The 13,935-nt window shown below is 45.4% G+C and overlaps 1 protein-coding gene across 1 annotated transcript in view; it reads right to left on the bottom strand.

Moving 5' to 3' along the window:
* Positions 1 to 13,935, bottom strand: part of DNAH9 (dynein axonemal heavy chain 9) — a 385,294-nt gene that overhangs the window by 229,912 nt on the left and 141,447 nt on the right. The window contains exons 39-41 of the mRNA XM_044984418.1: positions 12,203 to 12,368; positions 7,779 to 7,881; positions 6,131 to 6,370 (exon numbers count right to left, since the gene is read on the bottom strand). Of these exons, the coding sequence (XP_044840353.1) occupies positions 6,131 to 6,370; positions 7,779 to 7,881; positions 12,203 to 12,368 (509 nt within the window). The remainder of the gene's footprint in view (positions 1 to 6,130; positions 6,371 to 7,778; positions 7,882 to 12,202; positions 12,369 to 13,935) is intronic.

Here is a 13,935-nt window from a genome sequence, read left to right as displayed (position 1 = left end):
GGAATGGCAGGCAAGTCACACAGTCGCAGTCCCACAACAGAGAGGGACATGAAGTGGAATAGGGATTCCCTGAGCTGAGATAGCTGGGATCGAGGGACAATGGAGGAGGCAAGACTGATATGAGGCCTGCCGGTCTGTAAGAGACTATGTAGTTGAGCAGGGCTGATTTGCTAGTGTGTGTTTGTAAAAGGTTCTCGTTATATGGCCCCAATTCCCACAGGATCAGAGCACCTCCCAACCTTTAGTGTTGTTATCCTTACAACACCCCTGGGAGGTGGGGAAGTACTGTTCTACATGGCAAACAGAGCCACAGAGCCTCTAAGGTATTTAGACTCCTAATTTCTGTTGAAATCAATGGGAGTTTGGTGCCTAACGACTTCTGAGGATTTGGGCAAAAGGCTAAGAGACTTGCTGAAGGTCACAGAGGAACTCTGTGGTAGAGCAGGGACTTGAACCCAGCTCTCTTAACTCTAGCCTAGCATTTAACCATGGGCCATTCTTCCTCCCAGCCGATGAGCATCTGTGTTGATAGGTGATGTATGTAGGTACACAGCTTTACACTGTATCTCCTAGGTTTTGTGGATTTGAGTTTTGCATTGTTGTCTCTTGGCTCACAGACAGCAGCTGCACCCTCCTGCCAGCAGTTTGGGAAACATTCTCATTATTCCTATTCAAAACCACAAAGGAATGCCCATAAGTACAGACCTGACTTGCAGCTTTTCCATTCCGTAGCAGCTCTAAATGTACTTGCCTATTGGCCAAAGAAAGTCCTGTCTCTCCACTGGTTCAGTACTTCCAGGTGCAACTTTCTCCCAGTCTTCCTGTTTCTATCCAAAGCAATTGTCAGTTTCTCTTCTGCTTTATCAAAGCCAATCCCCAACTCATCTCCCTACCACTTGGCAATTTGTCCAATGTGCTCCTGTGGAGACTAGAGCAATTCTAAAGCAAACCTGGTACCAGGCAATAGTCTGCAGGGTCACAATAGTCTGCAGGGTCACCTTCTGATCTGACAGGCTGTTTCCAGTGTCACTTTGGCATGCCAAGTGTAACAAGTATAGCAAACCACCCCGTAAACATATTCTGACCTAATAATATAATGCCGACTCATCACCTAGCAATTGGACCATTGTGGTTCATCCTGGCCTGGCCAAAGGGAGAAGAGCAGTTGAACAGTGGAGGAAATCACATTCAATAGCAATATTCGGGACCTGCCACCACTGTTCTAGAATAGCTTGTAGGTGCTCCAAGTCCCAAAAGGAGGGCATGGAACATTCTTGTCTAATCAAGGCGAATTTGAGCACCATTTGACACAGTTTACGCAGTACTGCCAGAAGACCCTCCAGCCACTAGGTTTGTGTCAGGTTCCTTCACATTCAGCTACGTCATTTATTTGTCTAGCCTAAACCCTCTAGCGTTTTGGAGAAAAATGGAGTGAATTCCACTAGGATTCACCTTCAGTGCAATCCATAGTGAGTCACTCTCACTGTGCAATGCAGGCCATTAACCTGCCAATCAAGCTGGCATTGAGTATTATATATACAGGCACTCAGAAAGTCTGAACAACATAAAAGCAACAAGTCATCAGATCGCTGTCAGAAACAATTTCTGCAGATGGCTACTTTGGAGCATACTCTTCTGGGTAATATTCACATACACAGGTAGATTTTCATTTACTCATTCTCCATTAGCAGCCGCAACTAAGCCTGGAGTGATACAATTAGCACAGTCCTTGTAATAAGGACTGTCAGCCTGTTTTGACAAAGGGAATCAGGCAGGGATTGTAAGTCACTGATTCAATATTTAGCTACAGCTAAGATAATGTCATAATGACAGATTCTTTGAGCAGATCAAAAGTGGAACAGCAGTTAACCATCTGTGCAGAGTCAGCAATAAAACATCACAAAGGCAGAAAGTTAAAAGGTGGACCCCTCCGGAGTTTCAATTTGCATAGGTTTTCTGCCACATACCTGTTAACATGAGCTGCTCCTGCAGTTAGAAAATAGCTGGTGGGAGAACATTCACTGAAGGCCCTTTATATATGAAGCTATTATATGCTCAAGCACTTGATTGTATATTCAGGATTAAACTGAATTTTAAAAGGCCTTAATACTATTATCTACAGTACTGGCATCTGCACATTTCTTTATCCATCCAAAGGATAAGGCAAGTGAGATTTCTCTATCTGCTTTTTCTGACGACTAAGGATTCCACGCTATGGCACAACAATGCTTTTTGCATTTTCTGTTTTTCAGTTTGAAAATGTGATGCGTTTACCGTAACTCAGTGTGACTGGAAAGGCAAAGAGAGCTCAGTGCTGATTTCAGTGCTCTCCACATCAGCTTCCACAAACAGGGCAAACTAGATGGGAAATTGAGACATCTCAGTAAAGGAGGAGATGATGGTCTGCTGAGGAAGGGTTTCAAGGAAAACCGAACCACAACCTAAACAAACAGCTACAACAGGAAACATGATTTCTTTCCTTTTGCAACCGATAACCAGAAGCAACCTGCAGCTCTTATCACTTCACCTGCTCTCTGCCCTGTAATGCAGCTCTGTGAGGACAACTCCACGCCTCTGAGCGCCTTTCAAACAGACCTCATTTAAAAAAATAAAACAACTTGCCATAAAAATGTTTCTTCTTCCCTAGTCACCCCTTCAAAATACAGCTTGGCTAAATGCAGGGATTTGAAGTGACCCTAATCTGAAGCCAAGGCCTGATGAGACACAGCCTTCCACCACTGACAGTTTTTAAGGTCTGATACTCCCTGACCCAGGGGAGTTATAAGCTCCTGCTCCAGCCTGCAGCAGAGCTGAGATTCTTGGCTTTCCATTAGTTTCTAAAAGGTTTTTACTTAGTTCTGATGGGTTACAAGATCCTGACCTTAAAGACATGCACTTTTAAAACAGTGACAGCAAAAGTGACAGCAAGGGCTATAGTCAGGGCGTGTAACAGTTCCCATTCTCAGCTTCCACGGTAAGCTGTTCATGACTATCCAAAACTTTTCTCCTCTAGGCTTCTAGTTTTGATCTCTGCCTCAGAACTCTTTGAGCAAAACTGTGTGGCTATTTTGGAATATGAGAAGAATGAAAAAAAATAACTTTTCCCATTATAAAAGAAAAATCGTGCAACCTCTTTTTGGTGCTGAGACAACGGAGTCAAAAGCTCATGTTTAGCAGGGGACTTGGTCTCCTTAAGGAGAATCACCTTTCAGTGATCCAGTGGGAATTGGTTTGGATTTGAGTTAGTTACAGCCCTTTACAAATTGCCACTTGGGCATCCACCATACACCTGGTATGATGTTACTATGACATTTAGAAGCATGTGGCAGCTGAGCATATGTGTGTGTGTCTGTGTGTGTGTGTGAGGGGGGGGGTGTTAATGTAACTCTGGAGGAGCCCTTGCCTCACTCAGTACACTGATGTATGGTTTGTAGTGAATGATGCAAGGGGGGGCTGGAGATAGGTGCTTTCAAGAAGCTGACCAATAGCTAGACAGGCTGGTACAAACACACAGTGCCCTGGTGGCCAGAGGAAGGGATTATTTCATGGGTTCGCTGGAGTTGCACAGTGCTGCAGGAGGAGTTTCAGGAGAGATGAAAATGATCATCTTGAGCATCAGGGGGCTGGAGGAAGCTCCAGGACTGAGCATGTGAGAAGACAGCAGAGGTGAAATGGGAGAAGGCTTCAGAGTGGAGAGGTAAGAGGCATGAGTTGAGCAAGGGAAGGGCAATGCTTTCACCAAGAGGTAAGGGAGGAGGGCTAGGGGAGCAGAACAATGGCATAAGAAGTAGAGGTCTGTCCTCGAGGGCATGGGTGTTGCTTTGCAGTCGCTATTTCTGAGATGTGCAGAAAGCAAATATTTAAACAAATGTCTGTAGAGGTAGAGTCTTAACCTGAAATAACAATCAACATGATCAACCAGTTCCCCGACTAGTATCAGCCTCACCACAGACTGGGGCTTGGCAGAGGCAGAACAATGATTTGTTTCCATGTATTTGTAATGAATTCTGATCTGGGGGCAAGTTACAACATGGTTTTCTCTGCTGCTATTTCTGCTCCTTCTTTCATCACCCCTGAAGGACTGGAGAGTTCTTCTCCTTCCCTGTTATTTCTGGTGAGCAGAGTCTGTCTCGGCAGCCAGTGAGTGCCATGGAAAGCACAGTGCCACTGTGTTTCACTCAGCCCATTCACAAAGCCTGGCCTTCATCATGGGCTTGTTTTAATTTGTTTCTGTCATCTACTCCCACTACGGGGCTGTGACTGATCTTACGTTTGAGAAACAACTGCTCACCCGTTCTTCTCTCTCATAGAAATCACCCTCACTCATACTTCCCAACAGTCTGCGCCTTCCCTAGCAACCCTTCCATAACATGAGTGCCTCACAACCTTCAGTGTATTTATCCCCCAGCCCTCGTGTGCGGGAGGGCAGGTTATCCTCTCCATTTTACATGTGGGCAGCTGAGGCCTAGAGAGACTAGATTGTTAAAGGTATTTAGGCACTGGCCCTCAACATTGCAACACCTAACTGATTTAGGATCATTAATATCATTTTAGGGGATTTAGGCACTTAGGAGCCTAAACCCCATTACCTATGAATGAGATTTTGGTTCCTGAGTCCCTAAATCCCTTTTGAAAATGAGCTTTAGGATCCTAATTCTGTTAGGCATTGCGACACTGAGTGTAACAACACCTAAATATCATTAAAAATCTAGACCTAGGTGACCTGGCCAAGGTCATACAGGAAATCTGTGCATGAACAAGGAAATCAAACCTCTCTCTCTTAAGATCTAGGCTAGAACCCCTAATCACTGGACCTCTTTTGGGGTTGCCAACTTTCTACTAGCACAAAACCAAACACCCTTTCCCCGTCCCCTGCCCTGCCCCTTCTCTGCTCACTCCATCCCCCCTCCCTCAATTGCTCACTCTCCCCACCCTCACTCACTTGCTCATTTTCACCAGGCTGGGGATGGGACTTGGGGTCCAGGGGACGGTGAAGGCTCTGCTTGGGGGTGCGGGCTCTGGGGTGTGACCAGAAATGAGGAGTTCAGGGTGTGGGGGGGCTCTGGGCTGAGGCAGGGGTCTGGGGGTGTGGGAGGTGGTATGGGCTCTGGGCTGGGGGTGTGGGTTCTGGGTGCAGGAGGGGGTTCCAGGCTGGGGCAGGACCAGGGGCCTGGGGTGCGGGGGGAAGGATGAGGGCTCTGGCTGGGGGTGCAAGCTCTGGTGTGGGGCCGTGAATGAGGAATCTGGGGTTCAGGAGGGTGCTCTGGGCTGGGACAGAGGGTGGGAGGGGGATCAGGGCCAGGGAAGGGGAGGTGGGGCATGGGACGGGGGTCAGAGGTGCAGGCTCTGGACAGTGCTTACCTCAGGCAGCTCCTGGAAGCAGTGACATGTCTCCCTTCCGGCTCCTATGCGTAGGCATGGCCAGGTGGCTCTGCGCGCTGTCCCGTTCGCAGGTACTGCCCGCACAGCTCCCATTGCCCATGGTTCCCAGCTCATGGGAGCTGCAGAGCCAGCATCTGGGGCGGGGGCAGCGTGCGGAACCACCAGGCTGCCCCTACACGTAGGAGCTGGAGGGGGAACATGTTGCTGTTTCCAGGAGCTGCGCAAAGTCACAGTATACAGGGAGCCTGCCTTAGCCCCACTGCGCCGCTGACCGGACTTTTAACAGACTGGTCAGCGTTGCTGACTTGAGCCACCAGTGTCCCTTTTTGACTGGGCGTTCCGGTCAAAAACCAGACACCTGGCAACCCTAACCGTTTTCCTCACTCCTCAGCTGATCTCACAGGCTTGAATGTCTAACAAAGGGGAAACCACAAGGGCAACAGGGGAAGGAACTTCAGGTCCAGAGATCCTCCAAAGTACCTAGGTGCCTAAGTATCCTGGAGGATCTGGGTCTTAGTTACTACGTGAAAAAATATTTTACTCCAAAAAAAAAATGTGTGTTGTCATTTTCTTGGCAGACTGGGCTGAACGCCACATGGAGCATACGGAGCCCCGGTGAGGCTGCATACCTCCCATTAATGTTAATTTGTTCTGGACTGGCACAGAGAGGGGACCACACACCCATAAGTACCACATCCTACCTTTAGTCAACCTTTGAGTGCCCCAGGAGGAAAGCTACTGCACTTACTTGAAAGATATTGGAGAAGTCTCTGAGGTTGAAAATATAATGGAATTTGATAGCCGTTGGCAGGAAAGTAGCAGCTACTTTCTGGTGCAGGCCCAGTGCCAGGTGTATCAGCTGCTGAGAGGATTTCTGCACAGGCCCAGAGAAATTCCCCCATTTCAGATGCTGAGTTAGAATGACACTGTAGATGGTGGACAAAGCTTCCGATCCAGGGAAGGAGAGAGCAAACACACTGAAGTGGCGCTGAGGGAGGGAAGGAAAACAAAGAAAGGTTTCAGACTGGGTTGGCCTCCTTTCTTGCTGAATGGGAGTTTGGGCTCATTGAGCTGATCAGAAAGCAATCCGTTTTCCTACTGTGATTTCTCATCCCAATAGCTCAAGCTGATGAGCCACTTCTGAGGCATCCGCTCCCAAAGGGTGGAACTGTCAATTGCATTTCATGGTCATTATGTTACAGTTTTTAAGTCAAAATGGCAAATAAACAAGCTCAGATAAGAGAACACTTTTTACAAGTTAAATAGGAGAACATAAGAACGGCCACACTGGGTCAGAGCAATGGTCCATCTAGCCCAGTATCCTTTCTTCCTACAGTGATCAGTGCCAGATGTTTCAGAGGGAATGAACAGAACAGGGAGATTACTGTGAGATTCACCCCATGCTGTCCAGTCCCAGCTTCTGGGAGTCAGAGGCTTAGGGACACCCAGATCATGGGGTTATATCCCTGGCCATTTTGAATAATAGCCATTGGTGGATTTATCCTCCATAAACTTATCTAATTCTGATGTGAACCCCATTACATTTCTGGGCTTCACAACACTTCCTGGCAATGAGTTCCACAGGTTGACTATGCATTGTGTGAAGAAGTACTTCCTTAAATTTGTTTTAAACCTGCTGCCTATTAAACGAAGCAATTGCCAGACTGGTTCAGAGCTGAGATCCAGCTAGTGCACTACCCTCTCTCTGACATTGGCCAGAACCAGATGCTTTGGACGATGGAACAAGCAACCTGGCACAAAGCAGATGTGGTATGATCTGCCTCCTATGTTAGGTCTCCTCCTAATCCCTGACAGTCAGTGGCTGTCTTAAGCCCTGAAGCATGAGGTTTAATATCTTTTCCAAATTCATGTTAGCGTTAGGTATTATAACTCTGGATCATCTTCTTTCCTATTTTCATTGTATTTCATCTCTTTGGCAAAGGAAAATGCAGTTAGTCGCATGAGGATTTTTACAACCCAAACCAGAGAAAGTGAGTAACTACATTCCCGGGATAACACTAGATAAATAAAAGCAAACTCAATCTGCATGACTGTGAAGGCTGTTGGCTGGCTGGCAAAAGTGAGAGTCCATCTCAAACTGTGAGCAGTAATGTGTTAGGAAATATGGTGGGAAAGGGGCCAAAAATGAGGACTAAGGGACAGTTCTGCTTTCTGTTCCACCAGTGTAAATTAGAGTAACTCCACTGATTTAAATGAATTTACATTAATGTAAGTGACAGCAGAATTTGGCCACATTTCCTGAGGCTGCAGTATTAACTACAGCGTCATGGCCATAATCTGCCCCTCCGGGTTATTCTTTTAAAGACCATTCTGATAATATTCTAACTCCACCAGTGATTTAATAGATTAGCAGTGTGTCGATTAATTGACCCTACCTGAAGCCGTGGGTTGATGGTGAAACTCCCTGCAGTGGGGTTCATACATGACACATACTGCACATTCATGATCTCCTTCAGGGACAGTTTGTTTCTGTCGTACCTGTGGCAAACAAAACAACACAATAATTGCAGCCTATTAGCAACAGACTTGTAGCAGCACATCCTCCCGTCAGGGCCAGGTCTGGAGCAGTGGTAACACACTTGTGTAACCCAGATGACTTCAGCTCATGCACCAAGACCCAGAATCAAAGACTATGCTCTTTGGGACAAGACCATGCCTTCCTGTGTGTCTGTACAGGGACTAGCTCAATGGGGTCCTGATTTCAGTTGACGGCTTTTAGGCACAACAAGTACTATTGTTATTATCCCTCAGTACCACATCATGGGGATTTTTTTTTTAAACAAACAGCCTTCACAACATACAAGATCTTTAAGCATAAAAAGCGGAAAGTTATTGTCTAAAATTTATGCCCATGAGTTACCAATAAATCCTAACCATGAACCAACTCTAGGACTGAATAGTCAGGATTTTTGTTAAACTCTGCAGAATTCCTGTACTTTAGATGCTCAAATGCACTCATTTTCCTTTGAGTTTCCTTAAAATTCTTGCAGTGCCCAACAGCGCTGTCCTCTGGAGGCACTGATCATGATGTCTTGCAATCTAACGTGTTCTGGAGCTGCCCATTCATACCCTTACCGATTGTTCCAAGTGATCACTGAGGGCAGGTCTACACTAAGGGCGGGGGTCGAACTAGGGTACGCAAGTTCAGCTACGTGAATAGCGTAGCTGAACTCGAAGTATCCTAGTTCGAACTACTTACCCGTCCAGATGCCGCGGGATCGAAGTCCGCGGCTCCAAGGTTGACTCCGCCACCGCCTTTTGCAGTGGTGGAGTACCGGAGTCGACCGCGGCGCTTCCGGAGTTCGAACTATCTGATCTAGACGCGATAGTTCGAACTCCGAGAAGTCGAACTCACCGCGTCGTCCCGGACAGTAAGTGTAGACTAGCCCTGAGATTGTATTTGTTGTAGTTTTTCATTGTTTTCCTCTTCATGGCAGAGTTCTTCATACTTCACCATCTTCTCTTCTTGTTTCTTTTTTATCTTTCTGTCTGCTGGGATGGCAATAGCAATTAACAGGATCTTGTTTGTCTTCTTTTCTACTACAACTCTGTCCAGCCTGTTTGCCTGCACCATTCAGTCTGTGACAACTACCAGATCCCATAAAATCTGAGCCTCTGCATTCTCTGGAGCACTTTCAATTTGGTGGTCATAATACCACATGGCTCTTTTACATCAATACTTGCCACAGAGGCGCCAATGAAGACACTTGGTGATTTCATTGTGTCTACTGCTGTATTCTCTCCCAGCCAGGCTCCTGGAAGTGCTCAATATATTGTGGAAGCCAATTAATAATTAACAAGGATTTGAAGAGATCTTTATTACAAATATTGTGGTGGCTTCCACAATATGCTCCACCACCTCTTCCTTTTCAAAACACACACACTGCAGTTTGGGGAGCAGTTCTGTCAGTCAATTTTGTTTCAAACATAGTTAAGTCTTAACAACTGTTCTTGTGCACTCACACTGAGGCTCTTGGTCTCTCTTTTCAGGTATCCACCTACAAGACATGAATCTGTTAATCTTTGATCACTAATGGGTTTGAGCTCTCCACCGCTGTCTGTGCATTGATTTCTGTGTAAATCTTTCCAAGTCTTTCTTTGGCAGTTTGCTTTCTCCTTTCCTTTATGCTTTCTTGGGCTGGGATGCACTCTGCCTTAGCTTGTTATCGCAACTAGATGATCTTTTACTCTGGCTGACTTCTTACATAGTTTGATATTATATTCTTCATTGTCAATTGCTACCTCTACCTATAGCACACTTTTTGCTCCATTGCATCGTTGGATGTACATCCTGTCCATGTCTTGATATATATTCATTATTCTGTCTATCACCAGGAGGTTTCTTGTTTGGACGTCAATTTTTTGCTTCTCCTCTTGACTCCACTTGATCACGCCGGCAGTTATCCGGTTAGTCAACTGACTATAGCTTCATCAAACTTTCCTACACACGTCATCGTTCTCTGCATCTTCTTTTGTGACAGTCCATATAATTCCAGATCATTCATGTAAAACAAATGGTTAACTGGTTGTTGCTCTTCGCTGATTTAATAACCGCAATTTAGCTCACGGAGAATTCATGTCAGTGGGGGCATCAATACCACGGACAGCACTGGTGATAAGTGCTTGCAAGATTCCTCTTTTAATCTGGATGCCATCAATGAGAGTACCTTCCTGGCTGAGCTAAGTGTTCCAGTTAGCTGTAGATTGGGGCACAAAGGAAATGAACTTTGGATTAACCTATTGCATTTTCAGTGTCTCAATGATCCACGAATATGGGACCCTGTCATGTGCTTTTTGATCATATATCCACATCATCTCTCAATTTTTCTTTTTCTGTTTTGCATCTTCTGTGATCCTCATGTTCACCCTGAGGCGGTCTTTATTCCCTTTCATGTCACTATGAAGCCAAATTGTTACTACTAAGCACTAACTAAAGACTGCAAGCTACCCCTCCCCGCATATAGAGATGGGAAGGGAATTGTGCCTTATGTAATTATTTCAGCTTCCTGACTGGGAACGTGGAGGGAATCTGACACATATGCATGTATAGGTGACGGTGCTGTATCTGAGTGCATCAGCAATAGTCTTGCAGTTGTGCACGTCCATCTAGCCCCTGGGTAGCACACCACAGTGCCAGGGCTGGAGTATTGGATGTATGTGTCTGAGGAGCATGCACTCAACAGAGTAAGTGTGCTATACACTCACCAGCCCTAGTGTATCATCTATTAATAAGGGCAACACAGTTCAGCTTCCAAACACAGTTGCACGGATTTGACACCAGGTCCTCCCTTGGCAAGTAATTTTTCCTCTTTAAGAAACCATTTTCCAACACTGAGTCTAGGCACATGAATCTAGGGCTTATCTGCAACTATTTCAATATGAACTAGCAAGGGATCATTAAAACTACACAAACAAATGAACTATGAGCACCTATGAACAGGAGACAACAGGGAACTCTACAGATTTTTGGACACCAAAACAATTCACAGTTAATATGGACACACTAAATGTTGTTAGTGACTCCGCTTCTGATAATATTAAACTCAACAAGAGCATGTGGGAATAAGTGTCCAGTGCTGCGGTAGCTCACAATAGAGACAGAGCTGAGGCCCATCTCCAGTTCCAAGTAAGGCACATAACGGTTCAGACATAAACTGACTGTGGTTAGGCCATGGGTGTGTTGAAGCCACTGCCTCTCACATCAACCAATATTGTCTCATTGTTTCCTTGTACTCTCCTGCCGGTCTATAGCCATCTGTTGTCTCTTGTAAGCTCTTTGAGGCAGAGACTTGTTCTGTGTCTGCACAGCACCTAGCACAATCAGGCCATGGTCCCAGGCTGGGCCTCATAGGTACTATTGCAATACAAATAATAATAATAATTATAGAGAGAGGTAGAACCCACACAGTCCAGATCTGGATACACATTGCCCCAAGGCACAGGGGGGTTCGGAACCATTCTCTACTTTTCATCCACAGTTTCTATGAAACCTTGATAAAAGACAAAAACACCCTATCACCTGTGGGTGAACACTTTCCACACAGCGATCACTCTACATCTGACCTATCAGTCCTCACCCTCAAAGGAAACCTGCAAAACACTTTCAAAAGATGAGCCTGGGAGCTTAAATTCATAACTTTGCTAGACACTAACAATCATGGACTGAACAGAGACACTGGATTTATGGCTTATTACAACTATCTGTAACCCACTAACAACCCTGGATGCTTCCCCCAGCCCTCCACTCCTTTCCTCCCCCTAACTGGAGAGGTGTTAACGGGCCACTTCACCTTGAATGGTTCCTTGAAATGTGTTAACTACTTATGCTAAACAATCTGTTCCACTTCCTATTTAGCTGTGATGCTGTGAGTTAATTCCCCAGACCTGAAGAAGAGCTTTGTGTTACCTCAGAAGAAGAAGTGGGTCCAATAATAGATATTACCTCACACTTCTTATGGCTTTGGCTACACTTGCATTTCAAAGCGCTGCCGCGGCAGCGCTGCCACGGCAGCGCTTTGAAGCGCTAAGTGTAATCAAAGCACCAGCGCAGGGAGAAAACTCTCCCAGCGCTGTCCGTACTCCACTTCCCTGTGGCTTTGACTACACTGGCGCTTTGTAGCGCCGCAATTTGCAGCGCTGCAGAGGGTGTGTTTTCACACCCTGCTGCAGCGCTGCAAATTTGTAAGTGTAGCCAAGCCCTAAGTCTCTAATATCATGAGACCAAGATGGCTACAGCAACACTGCATGCTTAGTGACAGATTAACAGCATGAATAGCACGGTGCAGGGGAAGGCACCTACCAGTGGCCATAGTCCATGTGTTGTCTGATCAGTGTGTGGGGCTGCACTGTTCCATAAGTGTCCACTTCAGGCATGTTCATATCGTCAATGAAGTAGATGAGTTTCTTGGTGCCAGGTGGGCCATAATTTCTACCAGCCTTTTTATCCAGAGGCTTCTCAAGTACAGCTGTATGGGAACAAAGGCGGATCATTACAAACATTAGGCTGCATTCACAGAGGATGTAAATAGTGGTATGAACAGTACGATTGGTGCACGCCAGTCATCAGATGTGTACACGGACAAACCCCAGAGCAGGAAGGGGTTAAAGGTCTGTGTTAGAGGAGAGGGCTGTAGTGAGTTCTACTCGCAACATCAAGCCTGCAGGGGATAAAGAGGAAGGAAGCAAGTTTTAGAGATGGGTTTTCCTGACAGAAGTATCTTGGGTCTGAGGCAAAAGAAGTAGGGGTTAGACGGAGCAGCCCAGAAGTAGGACCTCAAAGTACAGCCAAGCTTAGGAAATGTGTGGACTGGCCATCATGTTACCTGAGTGTCTGTCACCTCATCTCATTCACACATTGTTTGTTAATTAAGTCAAACCCCAGGATGGGGGTGAGTTTTGACCCCACACAGGATATGTGGATTTGTCTTGTCTCAGAACAGGTAGAAAAAAGTGTCCCTCACTATTGCCTGCATTAGGGGAGCTAGTAATTTGCCTTGTCTGAAGAGGATTGCTGATCTTCATTAGAGGAAGGCTGAAGCACTCTCCACTGGCTTCCACCAGCTAGGAGAGCCAGAAGTGGTGGCCAGATGTCTTTCAAAACCTCCAAGGCTTCACGTTGTGTGACCAGGCCAAATTCCAGCAAGAGCTGGCAAATGGGGAAATGTTTCTGTCTTCTGGTTGGGGAAGACCATTTCTTATCAGTTGTTTCGGGTCCTGTGAAGGAGGACAGAGCTTTTTGCCATGAGCCTAGGAGGTGGTGAAGGGTTTGGGTTTCTTCTGTGCTTGTTTGTTTTTCCTGTAAAGCACCATGCAAATGTATAGTTCTATACAAATATTTAATAAAAAAATCACAGCCATATTGTCCAACAAAGGATCCTGCATTATCCTAAGTTATCATTTTGTTGAACGCCAATGTGAGCCAAACTTTATTGCACTCAACTGGTGCAAAACCAACCAGACAAAGCCATATTCTATACCCCCCCCCTTTTATGTTTATTTTGGGAATGCTTTCTGTCTCAAGGTGTATTATTTTTCAGTACATGCCAACTAAATTTGTTAGTTGTTAGTCTATAAGGTGCCACAGGATTCTTTGCTGCTTTAACTACATTTATACAGTTTTTAGTCTTCAGTGGACTTACAGCAGTGCTATAAAAACCATCACAATAAATAGCAATTATTTATAATTACAGAGGATTGGACAAAATAAAGGACACTGGGTATTTTAAAATAGCCATTTGTTAGAATATACATTTAATACATGCATTATCACGTGGAAAAAGTTATTAACTGACTTTTTTTCAGAATACCAATTATTGGTTTATATGTTTAAAAATGCCTTTTCTTCACTGCACTTCAAATGCCTTTTCTTCACCATTGCTCAGAATCCAAAGGATTTCTCATCTTTTGGACAGCTTGCTGCAAAAAAACATTTAAAACTCTAGGAAAAAAATGATGAACCTCCTTTCAGGAAGTAGCTTCCCACCAACCCCCCTCCACAAAACCACATCTGAGGTTTCTGGTAGCAAGTTAAAT

Source organism: Mauremys mutica, chromosome 12, assembly GCF_020497125.1.
Source record: "Mauremys mutica isolate MM-2020 ecotype Southern chromosome 12, ASM2049712v1, whole genome shotgun sequence".
NCBI lineage: Eukaryota > Metazoa > Chordata > Testudines > Geoemydidae > Mauremys > Mauremys mutica.
Note: the sequence above shows the minus strand (reverse complement) of the source record. Positions and strands in the feature narration are given on the sequence as shown.